This window comes from Neolamprologus brichardi, chromosome 17 (genome assembly GCF_056152115.1).
Source record: "Neolamprologus brichardi isolate AB-2024 chromosome 17, ASM5615211v1, whole genome shotgun sequence".
NCBI classification, from domain to species: Eukaryota; Metazoa; Chordata; class Actinopteri; order Cichliformes; family Cichlidae; genus Neolamprologus; species Neolamprologus brichardi.
The window spans coordinates 9093177-9111717 of record NC_142120.1 but is presented as its reverse complement, the minus strand read 5'-3'; the positions used below and the strand labels follow the sequence as shown (position 1 = coordinate 9111717).

Below are 18541 nucleotides of genomic sequence, written 5' to 3'. Positions count from 1 at the left end.
TAACGTGGAGAAAAGAATCTGCGTGTTTAGATACCTCGGAAATGAGAAAATCAAATCATCCGCCAGTGTGCGAGCGGTGATGCTCCGGTTCCAGCCTCCCCCGCAGGCTCCGTGGGGTCCCTGTCCGTCTAAAGCAACTTCCTTGCGGAACTCAGCAGTTTTACCTCCACCCTCACACACGCACACACACAATCAATATATATATCTGTATATCCTGAAGTAAAAATCTGTTTGTTCCACAACAGCAAAAGGAATTTGAAGACAATTTAGACAATCCTCATGGCGATGACTGGAGAAAGAAGCAGATCTGTGCAGCTGCCACACAAGAACAAAAACAAGAAAAAAAAGAAAAAAGAAAGGAAAGTGTTCTGTCGTGACCAACAGAGCTGATTTAGGGACTCAAAATCAACTATTAACTCCGCACTTGTTAATGGAGACAATAGAGGGAGGCTGCCTGTAATGAAGTCGATGCCCAGGAATGAATCTCAGACACAGAGAGGTGTGGAGAGAGGGAGAAAGAGAGAGAGGGAGAGGAGAGGGTGATGAAGGGGGGGGACAGAGTGCAGGAATTCATCATGCGCGGACTCTCGTCAGTAACGCTCAATAACGCTGTTAAAACCCACCTGATTGTTATCCGCTCCTTCTCTAAGCTCTCCGCACTTTGCGCATAAACCCTTCCCGTGAAGTCCGCTCGCGCTGCTCCGCGGACGCGCGCGCACACTAACACCACCAACACCCCCCCTTCTCCAGGTTGTCGGTGCTGAAAAGGACAGCGCACGACACGAAGCTGCCACACGAAGCGCGAACCCCCCTGTCCCCCAGCTCTACGTGAAACATATGTATGTATTGGAGGCGTCGGGTCTGCTCCTGCCGCCTGCACCAAATCATCCTCTAATTGCGCCACTGTCGTCCAGCAGAATCCACCCATTCAATCAAGTTTATTACCAATCAATCGGATCGATTGTTTCCACAGTGGAAGGCGTTGGTTATTAGAACACGTTAATAAGTCATCAGAATATGCTCGGGCGGTTGTGCCACACTCTTAATTGCTTCAACTAAAGTCCGTTTTTTGTTTGTTTGTTTTTTTACTGCGCCCATTGATTCCCCCTTCCACACACCCCTCCTCTTCCTCTTTGTACAATCATAGCGCCATGGTTCTTTGTGGTGAATGGAATTAAACAAATGAACCGCATCCCATCTGCTGTGTAATAACAATTTGATAAGCTGTGTGGAGTCAGAAACCAGGCAATTGAAACAGACCCGGGTGTTCCCTCATGTGACAGCGTGTAAGACGTGCGCAACACGTCCAATTTGTGGCTTTTCCGATTCGGAGGGAGGTGCATAGACGCGGAGCAATGGCACCATCTAGCGGTAGATGTCTTGTAATTGCAACAGGAAAGTGGCAGGTGAGCGTTATCAAATTCCTAAAAAAAATTAAAAGAAAGGAAAGAAAGATAAAAAGAAAAAAGTCATGGCAGGAGTTGAATAAAACAGTTTTGAAGTTTTGCTTTTATAAATATGTACATGAGCTTTAATTCTATGTACTCAATTGGCCGATATAAGAAGTGTACTAAAATGAGCTTTCAAGTTAAAGTGTAACCTTCATGTCTACACTAGTAGTGGGTACATTTTCTTCCATCTCCTTTCATTTTATACCTCTGTACATAAGTTGGCTTGTTTGTTTGTTTTCAGGTCCCCTTAGCTCAGGACGTCAACTTTGAAGTAGGTCCTGTGACAGTGATGACTAAACTCTTCACGTGCCAAATTCCTTTCAGTTCATTTTCGAAATCTTCAAAAACGTTGCATTTGCTCTTTTTTAATGTTATTATGGTACAAACAGCTGTAGTAAGTACTTATCAAAAAGAGCTTTCAATTTTAGATAGGGCTACTGAAATTGGAGTAAGTGACAGATTTGTATCGGGCAACTTTAACATAGTCGAGTATTTCCACCAGATTCATGACTTATATACTTACTTCTTTAATTAGACTTTGCTAGTACATGGTTGGACCTGAACTGCTTTAATTATGCATGCCTGAGACTCAACAAGATGCTGGAGACAGTCTTCCAAGATTCTGGTCCATATTGACATGATATCATCACATGGTTGCTGTAGATTTGCTCTATTAGATTGAGTTCTGGTGACTGTAGCATTAATTTGACTACAGTGAACTTATTGGTTTCATGTTTAAGAAACCAGTTTGAGCTTTGTGGCATGGTTATCCTACTAGAATGGACCACCAGAAGATGGGTGGCTGGACTTTTAAGGGGTTAGCAACAATATCCAGGTATGACAGTATCTTCTATTGTCCAGTTTCCTGTTCTTAGCTGACAGGGGTGGCTGCTGCTGTAGCTCATCAGCTCTTCAACCACTGACATCTGTGTTCAGAGTTGCTCTTCTGCATACCTTTGCTTCAACGACAGAAACCATCCTCCTCTTACCTGTAGACCCTAGATATGGTTGTGTAGATCAGCAGAAAGAAGAGTCCATCTGGCACCAACAGCCACACAACAAAGTCTCTCAAATCGCTTTTCTTCCTCATTATCCTGCTCAGTTTGATGTTAAACAAGTTGTCTTGACAGGCAGACACTGCTAGTAGCAGCAGCATTGACTTTCTGCCATGTGATTGGTTAATTATGTTTGTGTTAATGAGCAGCTTAATTCGGTGTACCTAATAAAATGGCCAGTGAGCATAGGTAACCTGCAATCTGACAATGTTGTTTGCAGAGACTGAAATTATTACCCAGTGTAACGGTGTGGCTTACTGTCTATGGACCTACTGATATCAGGCTATAACTGTACTTACGAATAGAGATGTGTTCATATCTTTGAATAATATTTCCTGCACTCAATAAAATGTCTCTTATTGTCACCACAACTCAGTGGCATTAAAAGATAAAAAGATGCATTTCAGCAAAGTTTTGTGGGGAAAATGGAAAGCTGGAAAAAAGCCCAAGTCTCCAAAGACATAATTCTTGAAAAACCAAATGAAATCTGCAAACGCTATAAACAAACAAGACTGATTGAAGTAGGTGACTCACATTTCAAAGAGAGAAAAAAAGACAAAGCCACACAACAACCTATTGAGGTTTAAAGCAGTATATTTTTATTTAAGTGGTTGGTTTCAACATTCTTGTCACTGAAAGGCTTTTCTAACGCTTGTCAAATGCTCTAGAAGGTGAGCTTAATAACATTACAACTTATGATTAAAGAAATGTCAAAATTAAAAAATAATAATAATCTAAAAGTCTCTTGAGGTTTCATTCCTGCTCTGTTCTGGACACATTTCAACAACATCTCCTCCTTCAAACAGTGCAAGTTTTTAAAAAAAGGAAAAAAAAAGAAAAGAACTAATGGTGGAACAATGCAAGCTTGCCTCAGCAATAAACAATTACAGAGTTGTAACTAGTCAGACGTGTTCAAAGCATATGGCCAACCAACACAAGTGAGTAACTATTTTGACTATTAGAACTATTATTTATACCATCCGTGCAGGATGGATGGATATATACACGCTGTCAAGACCTCGCTGCTCTAGCATTTTGGGTTATAAAAATAAAGTTTGGTCTTTCCTTTTTTTTCAGGTTTTGTTCCATTTCATGGCTTTCTGTTTGAACAGTAAGACATATCTGCTTTTGGTCTTCCTTGATCCTTTCTTTCCAACTCTTATGTGCCAGTGTCTCAAAGACTACCATCAGGAGCTGTTAGCAAACAAGTAAACCCCAATCCTCCCATCCCTCTCAAGTTTGGGTACAGGAAATCATATTTTGAATGGAATTCATACAGTACTCATTAAAAAACAACAACAAAATAAACAATCTTACAGGTAAGAAGGGAAAGAAAAGTTCATGCCCCTGCATGTTTAAGTGGATGTAACAAAACATTTAATGCCAATTGTTAAATAAGGGGAATTTAATAGTTTTGCTTTCTGGATTTGTGGCTTTCTTATTATTCAAACCTGCCATGCGTGCTGCTTCAGGCACTGAGGTTGAGACACATCTACCAGGACCTGTGATGGAAAGTACAGTAACTAAAGGACGAATCAGCAAGATGACAGTGGTAAGAAAATAATGTCTTCCAGTTAACAGTTTAAGATCTAAGGCAGTATGGCTGTTGGTGACCTGTCACATCCTGCAAACATTCAAGCACACATTACTCCACATAATGTGCTGTTCAGTTCCTTCTCGCTGTGATTTAGCATGCAGGGTGTCAGTTTGATAGTCCAAATGTTTCCCCTGCTGTACCACGTGTTGTTTCAGACTTTTATAAGTGGGAATTTGATTCATTTCTATTAAGTGAAAGATTCCTTCCAGAGTACAAAAATGTTCTCTGGAAGGATAACCTGGTGGTACAGGGTACTGTCACGGTAAAGGAAACACCCTTTACAAACATGCAATCACACCAAGTAGATAAGGCAGAAAATACAGTGATTACCACATGAAACTGATTGAAGTGATATTAGAAGAAGCACGCACACATTTTGTTTTTTAAATCTTTAAAGAAAACTTAAAAATCCACTCTGGTATTTCCTTTTCTTTGGCTGTACCCTGTAATTCATAACATCTGAACTTGTTGGTCACTTTAGAGCGGACTAAATTCGACAAGTTTAAATTTCTGGGACAACGTACGTGACAAAATAGAGACTATTCAATTCTAAGGCGAGCATCAAACACTTTGGCTACAGTTTCTCTTCCTGGAAAGACAGCAGGGCACAAAAGTGGTCCAATCAACACAGGAATCAAGTAAGAGGGGGAAAAGCAGATGAACCAGCTGAATATAATAGGTCTGCATCACACCCAATTTAAGATATGGACATACATATAAGTCATAAATTAATGAAATGCTGCTGTAAGGATGTAGGTTCATTTTGTGTAGGGTTAATTTAGCTTTATCTCTCAGTCTGTTTTTTGCAGAGACCACAATCCAGGTCTGATTTCCCTCCCTCTCTTACACACACACACACGCACACATACACACTTCCATAGATTAACTTCATCCTTTTACTAAAGGCCGTTTACAGGAGCAAAGCAGTACAAACTAGTCATCTGCATATGGATCCATATTCACATCTTGTAGTAGGTAAATAGAGAATATATATACCAGTAGTGAGTCTCTGTGTAGATAGCAGCGCCACCATCCAGCATGCTGGCTGGCTTCATCATGAAATTATACATGAATGTGAGATTCCAACAATATATTTGGTTCTTAAGCAAATGTGGAACATAAAACTGTTTGTACTTCACTCCTCCATCGGGCTCCGTTGTTCCTTTTTTGTTTGTTTCCTTCACATTTCCATCATCTTTTTCCTGTGCTTGCTCCATCTGCCTATTATTTTTCCAGTTTTTCATCGTTAGTGGCTCGCTCACCCTTTATTCCAGGGGGTCTGTGTGGAGACAGAGAGCGATGTAAAAGTGAGGGTAAAAAAATGATCAGAATGAGTTAAACGAAGAATCAAGGGAGAAGCAGGAGGTAAGAAAAAAGACTTCTAATGAGCAGAGTGATACACAGAGAAGTAAGTGAGAGTGAGCATGCACGAAACAGCTGGTAAATCATGCCAAGCAGTTAATTAAAGGAGGAGAAGGAGGAGGAGGCTGATTGGGATTTCTCATCTCTGCCCAGGGAGTGGTCTTCAAGACTAACAAATAAACACACATTTCCTGCCACAAAGGAAACTGGCCCATCTCAAACACAAGCCGACATTTACAGATTTGCTCAGGTACAAGTGCATCTTGCGGGAGCTTGTCTTTTTGCAGTTTTGGCACACACATCAGGAAACAGAGAGGGAGACAAGAAAACAATAAGACAAACTGGCAGGGTGAGAACGAGGCAGCGATGAAGCAGCGGACTCGCTGCACTGGAGGGAAACTCTGTGTTCTTACACTGCGTTTTTCACCAGACCAGGGATTTGGAGCGGGTGCTGACTCCTTTCCTCCTGCTGGCTGCTGCTGTCGTTGCGTTACGATGGCTTCGCTTATGTGACTCCAGGTACAACTGAGGAAAATCATTCACAAATACATTCAAATGTTATGCAGATGTATGCTAGTGGTTTATTTTCATTTTATGAAGTCACTACTGGCCAAATGTATTTTAATGTTGTGGTTGCAGGAAAAATAGCATGCGGATGAATGCTTAATCTATGGATGACTTTGATTAATCAATTAATCATTTTGCTTATATATACAGAAAACTGCAGAGAGTCCAAGGTGACTCATTGAAATGCAAATTTGTGCTACTTCCTGTCTCGGTCAGAGCACTCTTCAAAACTGTTGACATTTTTAACCTCAGTAAGACTTTCTGTGGTATAAACAAAGGTTATTTGGTCTTTGTCAGTATCTGCCTATTCTCACAGGGAGAATTCGTGTCAGTCATACCTTCTTAGCAAAGGCCCGTCCACACTGGTCACAAGCGTGAAGGGAGAAATTCTTTGTCACTCTGACTTCAGTGGACGATGTCCCCGTGCTGCTCTCTGACTGGGCGTCATGTCGCCGCGTGTGTGGGGTTTGGTTGCTGGGTGAGGAAGAGGTGGTGGTGGTGTTGGTGGGGGAGGAGGAGTTGTTGCGTTGGTGTGTGTGTTTTTCGCTGCGACGGGTCAGCGGGGGGCTGATGGGGTGGTGCTGATGGGTCTGCTGTCTCTCTTGCTTACGGGTGACTGGAGGGGACGGGGTGGAGACTGTCGACGACAGCTCCTGTTGTTTACGAGTGACGGGGGCTGGAGGTGGGGCAGAGGAAGAGGAGGCTGAAGAGGCTGTTGGGCCAGTTGTGGAGCACTCTTGCTTACGAGTGACGGGAGGTGAGGGGGAGGAAGACGACGAAGCGTGACGTCCGTTCACTTCCTCTTTGACGCTGCTGCCTGTCCTCTTGTTCGAATTGTTGAGGACTACCTCTGCTAGCCTCTTCACTGCCCTACTCTCCAGTTTGGGCATGATCTTGGCGAGGTACGTGGATGACTTCTTGTGAACTACGGTCACGTGACGCAAGACGTCGCGCTTGCGACGCGACTCGTAGCGACAGAGAGGGCAGCGGTAGAACTTGATGAAGATGTCGTTGCCGTCTGTGTGCAGCTCAATGTGTTTTGTTAAGTTCTGACGTGAGCTGAACTGTCGTTTGCACAGCTTGCAGAAGAGCTGCTTAAAGTCAAAGCCCACTGACAGTTTCGTCATTTTGGTGGCCACGCTGCCACTACACGCGTTTCCCCCACGGGAGGATGATGATGATGATAATGATGTCACTTTTGGGCTTGACGGGGCCTCTTCCTCCTTCACCTTCGTGACATTGTGTGCCACAGAAACTCCTTTAGCTGTGCCAGTGCTGTCACTAGGAGAAGGTGCTGGACTGCTGTCAATGTCCTCGTCGTCTTCTTCATCCGAGGGCTCCACTGCTTCCTCCTTAACCCTGACATTGTTGCTGACAGACGAGTTAGTGCTGCTGCTGTTGGAAGTGGCTGCTGCAGCGGTGGACGTTGCTGTACTAGAAGACTTGCTGCTTTTCATGCTGTATATCTTGTGGACTATACGCATGTGCCTCTTCAACATGAGCTGAAACACACAATTGAAATTCAAAAATGAATTCACGTTTGTTTTCTGAAGGAGCAAATTACATGACGACAAAATACCAACTTATTAACAAACCCTACCTGTGAGCTGTAATTCCTCTTGCAGAGCGTGCAGCGGCATGATGCCGAGTTTGCCTGTGTCGAGGCCGGGAGCTGAGTCTGAGGTTTGGCTTGGTTTTGGTTTGAAGATGATGTTTTAGAGTTCACAGGGGTGGACTTGGAGCTGTGGCCACGTGTTGGCGAGGCATTGCTGCTCTTTCTGGGAGGCGTGACTTCCAGTGAGAAGGGCTGGCCGGGGCGTGAGGCGATGCTGGGTGTGATGGTGTCCCTTCGCAGACCACGATGCACCTCATCAAAGTGGCGTCGCACATTAGCTTTGGTAGCGAAGGTTTTGAGGCACACTGGACATGACTTTCCAGTAGGTGTGCTGAGTGTCCTCGGCCGACCTGTGGTGTCATGAAAAGGGTTATTATTTTGAACGATAATTCCTGTGGAAAAGTAAAAATTTCATTTAACATAAAAAAAACCCATCATTTTTTATAGCATGGTAGGTAAACACAAAGAACAATGAATAATAGCCAATGGCCACAATTTGATACTTCACGTGGAATGTTTAGAACAATGTTACCAAAAATGACATCTAAAAAAATTCAAGCCCAGGCACTCGAGGTAGGTTTAAATGAGTAATAAATGCCTTTTACTTCATCGGGCTAAAGACATGAACATTTTTTGAAGGTTTACATTCACCTAACACTCAAAAGATCCCCAGTTTGAGAGACTGGGAGATGAAACAAATGCCTTCGGGGCTGTTTCAGGAAGGGCATACCATCTGATGTGGTGACCCTTTGTGAATAACAGAGGAACCAAAAGAAGCTTTTCAGTGTCAGTTCTTTGTAAAAACAAGTCAATAACTTTTACAAATATTGTAAGGGTATGCAAAATACTGTTACACAATAGAGGGAGCAAGTTATTAATATTAAAGTAATGCATAGATCCATTTATTTTTCTTTTTTTCTTAAAGAACAAGGAGGATTGTGGGAAAGGACACAATCTTAAGTAGGTTTTGTTAGATATTATAATTTGTCAGGACAGGAAAAGCACAACAGAAACTATTAGTCAATTTACCAGCACAAATACAGATTGCATACCTTTCACCATGGACAGCAAGCTCGTAGGAACTGTGCGTGTCTCTGTAAACTTTCTGAGTTCCTCGAGTTTTGTCTGGTGCATTTTGCGGCAGTGGCGTCTGATGCTGCGGCGCGAGTTGAAGTCTTGACCGCAAAGACAACAGGAGATTGTCACATCTTCAACCTGAATGACAGTGAGAGAAATAAGACTGAGTTACTCAGCATCACAAACAACACTTGTCTTTGTTCTCTGCAACACCTACCCCACTGTTGGACCCCTCATCCTCAGGCGGTGGCTGCTCCTCTTTAGCCTCCTCTTCAGGCTCCCATCTCCTCTGTCCCTGGTTGTGTCCTGGGCTGTTGTGGCTTTCTTGTCCACCTGTCTGGTTTGCCTGGTTATTCTCCACGCTTTCCATTGATTCGCCCTCCCAATTTACTGGACTCTCTCTGGCACTGCAAGAAATACAAATATATCAGAAATGAAGAAAAGACATGATCTTAGAAGTTGTGGTACATCTTACTCCATCAGCGCAGTGCTGACCTGGGTGTGTGTGATGGAAACCGAGCAAGCTCCTCCTCTGTGGTGAGGTACTGAAACACAGCCTTTGTGGTGGTCTGAATGGGCTCCAGTCGGACTACGTAATCTGGCCGATCGGCTCGTGGATAGATAGCATCCAGTAAATCCTTCATGGCAACACTCTGCCTGTCATCACCTGATGAACCTATGAAAGAAAAATCCCAAGAAACAATCAATCAGCTGTTTGTCACATGTCAAATGTATGCAAATAAACACAAATATACACAAGTATATGAGTGTGACACAGATGTTCAGTCTCAGTGAAATCTTTAGAAGCTGAACTAAAGTCTGTATGACTTGAAGGCTATTCTGGTGCAGCTGCCTTATAAAGAGCAAGCTAGAAATTTGTCATGAAAACATTTGCCTTGCTAAAAATAAAATGCTAATACCGGCTGTGTTCACATGAGGTTACTTCAGAGCCATGTTGACAACACCCATTTAGAAAGGATATTTGAATATATATCGGAAAAAAAGATCATGAAGACAAGGTAACCCAAAATGAAAAGATTTTAATTAGTGGAAAATGATCCTCATTCAGCTGTAATGCCATCACCTGAAAGACTGCAATTTGGCCTAATGGGCTGCTACATTATACTATTAGAAAGAGAAACAGAAGCAGTCATTGTATTCATTTAAAATCTCTGACCTGTGGCAAATTGCGCAAAGGCATCAGATAAAAGTGCCCAAATCTAAACGGACAAAATAATCTCACAGGGGCCGACCAGCTTTTCTCTTTGATTTTCTTTTGTGCTACTGAAAAGAGGAGAGAGTGAAACAACATTTAATATGGTTGGAGTGTAGAGTGGTTGTGGTGATTCAGGTTATGTAGTGAATGGATGAGGGTGCAGGGCTACAAAACACCGTCTCTGTGCAACTTTAGATTAGCACATATCCTTATTTTATTTCAAGTAAATGCAAATGTTTACTCTTGACAGGATTAGGGTTTCCTCAACAATAATAAAGCCCTTATTTTATTCTTATAAATCACTGTGTGGTATGGGAACTGCAACAAAACTGATTTAAGGTCCCTCAGGTGGATTATAAGGACGGCAGAGAAGATCACTGTGGCCCTACCACTTACAGAAATATGCAATGAACACTGTATCAGCTCTACAGAGTCCTCCCATCAATTGTTCACTGCTCTGCTGTCCGGCATATCTCAGCATCCAAACCAACACTCCCAGACACTGAAATAGCTTCCTCTCCCAGCTTGGGGCACCAAGAGAGTGAACACAGGCTGCGCTCACTCAGTCATATTTTACACTCTAGTATGTGGACATGCTTTAGACCCCAGGTGTCAAACTCCACGCCTTGAGGGCTGCTGTCCTGCTTGTTTTCGAACTAGCCTGCCCTTGTAGCTTCTTATTGGCAAAGCACATGTAAACCAAGTGATCAGCAGCAGGTAATGCAGGGATATCTCAAAAACAAGCAGGATGCTGGCCCTCGAGGACTGGAGTTTGACACCTCTGCTATAGACTAACATACTTCACTAGCTCTACATTGAGACATACACAGCCACCTTAAATGGCACAAGGAAATTTACGCTCTTTGGCATAACCACATATGTTATCCTCTGGTATATTTATACACACTTTATAGCTACCAGTGCTGTTACTGTAAAGTCTGCCTCTGTGGTTGTTTCCCTACTGGCAATGTAATCATGATGTCAGTGTCTGCACTGTAGGGTTGTCTTGCACTGTTATGTAGTGCATCATGGGTCATACCTGTATTGAACAAGTATGAATGAGTCATTTTCTAATATAATACACAATAAACCTTAGTTGATAGACTCCCGATTAGGAAAAACAAAAACAAAGCTGTACTTACTGCTGCACAGATCAAAAAGCAGATGAAGATAAGATACAATTAAAAGACTTTTTTAACAAGGTAAATAATATAACTGACTGTTCATACCAAGACAGCACTGTTTCTTAAAAGAAAGCAGAGAAAGCTAACGGAAAAATTGCTTGAAGACTTTCTTAGTGTACCTCTTTTCTTGGAGCCTCTTTCCTCTTGTAAAGCAAAGAGACGTGGACTCATACTATGGCTAATGAGAAGTAGATAAAACAAATGGTGCGAGTTCAAAGTCACTCTGCTTAGTAGTAAGAGAGGAGAAACTGCATGATGGATAGATGTGCAATGGGATGTGGGTTTGTGTGTACAAAGACAGAGACAATAATGAGTATGAGACAGATGGCATGAAAGAGAGTAAAGGAACCTTGGGAGTGAGATAAAGTCAAATTTGAAGAAGCAGAAGGCGACGTTAAAGAAATCAGAGGCTTTTTTCCCCTTGCCAAGGGCATTTGTGTGTGGGTAACCTCAGGGATTTATGGGGCCAAAGCTGAAGTGAAGCTTGATCCCTGCTTTATACGGGGACTTACAGTTTGTCTGGGGGCGTTAACAAGTTAATTTGAATGCCCCCAGTCTTCACAAAAGGTCTGTCCCCAGTTCTTGCTGTACCTATTGATTTTATTATTGAGTTTTCAGGCATCTTCTCTTTATCAGCAGAATTTGGATCATGACGATGTATTCCAGACATGTTGATGAATGTGTGTCTGCATGCTTAGGCACGTTGTCACTGACCATCAGATTCAGGCAGGCGTGATAGGCAATAGTACTCCTTATGTGTGATGAGGTTGGGCAGGCCTCTGAACAGACTGCGGCACAGTTTACACTCAAAGATGGTGTCCACCTCCCTTAGCAGCATGTGTTTTAGCTGGCTGGTGCCTGCAACAAAAATATAAGGAGTCAAAAGCACAGATACAGTATTTTCAAAAACAGTCCTAAGCGTAGGCTGGCTGCAGCATCATTATGCTGAAGGACATTTTATTAGATAAAATTTGAATTCATTTATATTTTCACTTTTTTTAAGACTCTGTTTTATATCTTGATATAAGAAACCGCATAGAAAATTAGGATTAATCACAGAGGAATGATAAGTTCCTGTATGCTTGAAAACCCTGTAGGGTAACTGTGATAGATATCATAATCCCTGGAATTAGTACTTTGTTCGTTTAAAGGATTTCTGATAATGATAATGAAGTCTTTGTATTAAGGACTACACTCCTTTCATTACTTTTTCAAAAACTGTCATTCAGCATTCATTTCAATTGTGCATCTGTTCAGTGCTTTATTGGGTATGTGACGCATTGCTGCACCTTCCTGGACATTTTATTTACATGTGTCCATACATATATGCACATAGACACATTTATGTTATGCAAAAATCAGAGTAAACACCGTTAGGAGGACTCACACAGATGTCAGACACACACACACACACCTGCCACTTCATTTTATCCTTTGCCCTCTGCCACTGGCTCAGAACTATATGTGTAGTGGCATGGATTACAACAGCAAGGCATAACCACAGTGAGCTTACAATTTAGAGGTACAGAGCAGAAGATCAGACTAAACACAACTGGCTGAGTTCAAGCAGAATAATCATTATTTCAACTGAAACATAATCTACAGTATTTTCAATATTAATGACTATTGTATTGTACTGTTGATTTGTTTTAAGAGACTAAGTTGGAAGGAAAAGCTTTCGATTTAATAAAATCTGTGTCTCAACCTTCACCTATGGGCATGAGCTCTGGAAAGCTTTTCAAGCATTCCCAGCTGGGAAGAGAACCGGGGGTAGACCCAGAAATCACTGGAGAGGTTTTACAGTTATATAGCCTCGGGAAGACCCAGGAGGAACTGTAAAGCACTGCTGGGCAAAGGAAGACCAGCTAATCGGTGCTCACTGTCATCAGATAAGGAGACTTTACATTGCAATACATCACCTACATATGTGCCTTTCAGGCAGACTTCAAGCAGACTGACCACAGTGTCTACAGCTGTTCATGTCCTTGTCCGCAAGAGAGCATAATCATGGCTTCAGGAATCAAGAAGTGCAAGATGGATGGAAGAGAGGGATCCTTTTTTCTTAACTCCTTATCCAGTTCAGGGTTGCATCTTTTCAATGTAGCAATTTGCTGATATTTTTCAGACTAAACAATTAATCTATTAAATAAACAAATCAATAAAATTTGTGGTATAAAGGATGGCAATCCTGCTGATGTGTTACTGGGATTAGATCACAATTCCTTATGGCACTCCACTGTGAAAACTGTCAACACATATTCAACTGAAAGAAGGGAGCAATGACAGTTCATAAATAAGAATGAAATGAAGGACAATAAGAAAACACAAACCAGAACGGAAGCATTCAATTATCTGCTGAATCCCAGACTTGGAGGTCTGCAGAGGCTGCTGGAGCAGAGGAGGATCACCCGGCTCCACACAGAGACCTAAAAAGAGAGAGAGAGAGCATTTTATTAAAGTGAGCGTGTAATTACAACAGAGTATGAAAGCCACTGAGAAATAAAGCATCACCTAGAAATTCTGGGGAGCTGGTGGGAACAAAGTATATTGCCAACGCCAGTGGTTAAAGGGCAAATACAATCAGAGTCAGACAATGAAGTCTGTTCAGGATAGTGATTCATTTTGAAATCATTACCTTCTAATACACACACACACACAACGAGAAAGCATGCCTTCTATCTTTGCCTTCTAGGATCAGCATTATAACGGAAAGGAAACACAGGACATGGGTGTAAATGAAAAAACACCCTTTACAAATGAAATCTCTCTGCAGGGATTGCTCAGAGGACTACAGCTCAAGTGGGAGTGATGAAAAACGTGCAGTGGGAGGGCAGAGGCGTGCTGCTGGCAAATTTTTGTGCCGACTTCAACAGAGGTCGGCGACAGCAAAGGATTGGATACTCCGACTTGGGTCTAGCACAGTGCCACATTATCTGCCAAAAGAGGAACATGGCGAAATTTACTGATGTGCACTGGAGAATATTTTTTGCTTATGCATGACCTGCAATTACTGGAGGATATAGACTGAGAAAGCAGCAATCCTGATCCTGGCAGTGATTTAATGTTTTGTTTGACTTATGTGCCAGCTTTTTCACTAGCTTCCCTTTAATGCATGTAATCATTCAGACAATTGTCATATAATACAGGGAGACAATTGTCCTTTACTCCTCTCTTGTTTTCGTGCAGGTTGAATTGATTTATGTTCACTCTCAGTGTAACAGTACTAGCCAACAAGTTTTATAAATATAAATCAGATATTAAATTTTCTACCTGCATGAAAGATCAAATTTGTCGCCACAGTGTTATTTATTGGCCTTAGTGATAATAGTTGTTTGTTACTGATTGAACAAAACACTTTTCAAACCTTTTTTTTTTTAAAGCTTTTTAAACCATTTTCAGACCATAAGTTTGTTGTTTTTTTGCTTTTGTTTTTTTAAAAATACAATTACTGTTTTAGTCTTCAATTCAAAACCTGTGGTCATGTTGGATGAACCATAAACGAACATCATCAGAAACAAGCTACCAAGCAGCAACCACCACGTCACTGTCATTTTTTGTAATAAATAAATAAATAAAATGCATTATTAAGATGTGATCACAACATCCTGTGCCACAACACAATGAACACAATCAGCACACATTCATGGAAAGAAAGAAGTTTGAACATATTGGTCTCAGAGTCAAACAAATTTAGTTTTCTGTTGTATAAAACATTAAATACAACATAGCAGGAGCAGAGCTTTGGTTCTTGCATTATTTATAGAAGCTGACTGTGGCTGAAAGACCTGCAGTGGTTTACTGAAATGACTTATGGGTAGGTAAAGTGCCCTCATCCTACCTCCTCTATAATAAAAGGTAGAATGAGGGCATCATTTTTATTTTGTATGTAATTATTTTTTTGGATTCCATGAACAATTTTTTTTACATCAATACAATCTGAGATGGGCATACAAACAACCACAGGGGTGTTTACCTTCACGTACACCACCACACACCCTGTTATCACCTCAAAAAAATAAGATGCCATTGAGAACATTATTTCTACTGCGATAAAAGAGCTGTTTGTAAAAGCAAGGCTACCACAAGGCTCCAAATAAAACATTATCATTGCTTCCAGTTGTGACAAATATCCACTGTTTGTCTCCCTCTGAAGCATGCACATATATTACAGCCCACAAACTACCATTTGTGTATCTTGGAGATTGTAGCGGTACCCTTTGACTGGCATTCTGTTAATTCGTGGAAAGCTCTGCTATTTCCAAGATCACGTTAATTAATGTCATGCTGAGACATTTCATGTTTAAAAATTTTGCACTGGTACAATATATTTTAATGCCAACTAGGGCAGTCAGATTTTTAAGTCATGATTACTGTGATTAAAATGCATCAAGGCAACAACATTACTGTGATATGTATAGAAATCTTTAAAAAATGTGATAAAGGGTTTTGTGTTTTGTCTTTTTTTTATCAAGTTAAATTAAAAATATAGTCTGTCAGTATAACTTTAACAAAGGCAAACAAAAAGAACAATTACATAATTATTTCACATGTCCTTTAGTGGTATCAATATTTTATTTTTAAACAGCATGTTTATAAACAATACAAAGTTATCCCATTACTTTCATCTAGTTATCAATTGTCTACTTTTAAGAAGTTTCTACAATACTGGGAGGCAGGTCTACTCAAAATTCCTATATACACCTTGAGTAGACCTGTTTTGTGTGAAAGTGGTGTAATTGTGGTTGGTTTACTCTGATCTGAATTATTTCATGAGTTTGTAAGCTTGTAGCCTCTTGCCAAGATTTGGGTTTTGTTTCACACAGAGAAAAAGCCCAAGCAATCTCGAAGTGAACCAAGTGAGAACATTGAGTCTGCTTATTGGCTAGATGTTACTGGGGCAGGAGCAATAAAACAAAATGAAAAACGTACTGTGTTCTTGATAACACGGAGAATTTCTCTAAACAGTATATCTGGGTGATATTTCACAGTTCGTCAGACTGAGGTTAGATCACATTTTAACTGTAAACAAACTGCTCTGGAGTTTTTTGTGAACTGGACCCAGACCACTCATCCATAGGTCTCAGTGCGATTGTTCTGCTCTGACAAACTAAACAGTAGAGGTGTGAAAACACCCCGAGAGACACATAAAAGTGAAAGAGACTAGCTTACAGAGTAATACACCCACAGAGAAGGTGGCAGGAAGGGACAGAGACAGAAAGGTAAATGACAACTGTGTGAGAGGCTTTGATAGAGATGAAGATTATGTATTAATGTGTGACAGAACGTGTTTTCCTCTTTACCATCCCCCAACACCTCCCCTGCGTATGCTCCTATAATCCCAGGGGTGAAGGTTAGTGACCACTCTGACCTCCACATCCCCCTCTGCAAGAGAGTCAGATCAACCAGAGCTTCTCTGTGCAGTGTTTCTTTATTGCTACCAGAACTATATGACATTAACACAGTATCAGTGTACACATATGTGAGATGCATAAAAACACCTCTTCTATTCCGAAAACATGAGACAAGAAGGAATGCTATTATGAATGAAAGGCAGAGAAGGTTTATCTAACAAACCAAAAGAATAGAATAAAGCAAATATTTCAGAATTCAGACAGAACATCTGTCATTATAAAAAGTAGATTTCAAAGCCTTGTAGTACAAATTACAACTCTAGCCAAAAGCTTAGCTTGGTTTTGGGGTCATGAAACACATTAGCTAAAAGTAATCACACCACATAAGCAGGACAGATGTGACAACTGCACAATCTGGCCATGAAAATCTTTCCAAGTTCTCATCCTAAGTGGAGAATTAGGACTATTTTTTCCAAGTTAATCAATAAAGGGTTACGTCTTATTTTTAAACTAGGACTGTGTTCATTTCTCTATACATTTCTATTGGATTTAATCCTATTCTCACCAGCAGAATGCCTTCCAAGTTCCATTACAAATGGAGGAGTAATGCATAAAAACTAGTGTAATAAATCAGTTCCCAAATAAAACTTTCATAAACGTCTGACGGCTCCAGCTAACCAGTGGTGCCCACAGTGGTGCTCAAAGCCAAAGGCAGTTCCCATTTTCTGTGTATAAACAAACCATTCACTTTGACTTTGGAGTCCAGCCTTACTCCAGCGCCCTGACAGGAGGCTGACAGACAGTTTTAGCCTGTAGGTGGATGAATCAAAGCAGCGAGTAGTGCAGAGTGAAGACTAAAATTCCCACCATGAGGTTGTATGCCAGCCAGCCATGCTGCAGTTTACAGCCATGTCTGTCCAGACTACTAATATACTTGGTGAAGACCTTGAAGGAAAGCAAAAAGACTAATGCAACAGACCAAATGACAAATGTGGTAACAATAGCCTCGTCTGTTCTTCTTTTATAGTGTTAAACACTGCCCTGTTAAGTGTTTTTGCAAAACATACTGATGTTGATTTAGCTGACCTTTAACCCTTAGAATTGTGTCCTTTTAAACATTTGTCTTATTCTTGAATTATGTAGCTCTGACCAGCAACATCTATCAATTCATCCATGAGACCAAGAAAACGGTTGTGCTACATTTTCCCATACCCTTTTCTCAAACAATGAGCTCATGAGAATGGGATAAACGGACGACTCAAAACCTTAAGTGCAACAGCTTGAGTCTGCACACAACAGTCATACTCACCTGTGTTCTGACCATGTTTGCAGGCACTGGTCTGCAGAAGCTGCTCCTCAGTCTGGCAGCTCTGGTCCCTGGTCTCAGTGGTAGTGTTCCTATGAGGCTCAGGCAGTAGAGGGGGAATTGGCTTCCACAGAGGCTTACCCTGGTGCTGTCCAGCAGAGTTGCCCCTTTCTTGAACATCCACTGGAGTTTCCTTCTGGTCCCATTTCCCCGGCAGCGCCTCAGCTGAAGCAGAGGTCTGATGATGGAGCTGATCAGAGCACTGATCTCCATGTCTGGGTTGCACCTGTTGATGTTGGGTGTCCGAATGGAGTTGGCCTTCCTCCATCTCTGGCTGAACACCACTCTGACAAGAAAGCCAGACATGACAACATAAGACACACAAATAAAACGGACTGCATTTATAATTAAAGCCACTGTAATCTCCTGTGGGTACTGTGGACAGCAGCAAGAATTGCTGCCTGCCACTGTGATATATACAACCACTGGAGGGAGACAAATCCAAAAAATCTTTAACTGCTTTAGATAGTAGCTGTCAAAGGGAAAGTGACTAACACTGTATGTAAAAAGGGCAAGCCACTGCAGTGGTGGATACTAGCATATGTGGGACTGCTTATGAGACAAAAGCTTTAAATAACTTCTTTATAGTTAATAGGTTCATCTCAGGAACGCACCCCTGATAAAAGGTTCTGTTTGCAAAGGGAAGCCAATTAGAAGAAAGTTGGCTTGTTTTAGACAGCGGATGAATATAAAGGGCTGC

The 18541-nt window shown here is 41.4% G+C and overlaps 2 protein-coding genes across 10 annotated transcripts in view; both read right to left on the bottom strand.

Moving 5' to 3' along the window:
* Positions 1-462, bottom strand: part of grm8a (glutamate receptor, metabotropic 8a) — a 304220-nt gene extending 303758 nt beyond the window's left edge. For both annotated transcript variants that reach the window (XM_087830876.1, XM_006780652.2), the window contains exon 1: positions 35-462. The gene's annotated coding sequence lies outside the window, so the exon portion shown is untranslated. The remainder of the gene's footprint in view (positions 1-34) is intronic.
* A 2620-nt stretch (positions 463-3082) lies between these two features.
* The window catches only part of znf800b (zinc finger protein 800b), a 31017-nt gene continuing 15558 nt past the window's right edge, over positions 3083-18541 (bottom strand). For 6 of the 8 annotated variants that reach the window (XM_087830874.1, XM_006780650.2, XM_087830872.1 and 3 more), the window contains 10 exons: positions 17785-18127; positions 13455-13550; positions 11839-11982; positions 9220-9400; positions 8942-9131; positions 8700-8862; positions 7633-7997; positions 6371-7534; positions 5879-5990; positions 3083-5382 (listed from right to left, as the gene is read on the bottom strand). In XM_087830874.1, the coding sequence (XP_087687000.1) occupies positions 5889-5990; positions 6371-7534; positions 7633-7997; positions 8700-8862; positions 8942-9131; positions 9220-9400; positions 11839-11982; positions 13455-13550; positions 17785-18127 (2748 nt within the window). In that variant the 3' untranslated portion in view covers positions 3083-5382; positions 5879-5888. The remainder of the gene's footprint in view (positions 5383-5878; positions 5991-6370; positions 7535-7632; positions 7998-8699; positions 8863-8941; positions 9132-9219; positions 9401-11838; positions 11983-13454; positions 13551-17784; positions 18128-18541) is intronic. The other 2 variants (XM_035908263.2, XM_035908272.2) reach the window with 2 other exon arrangements.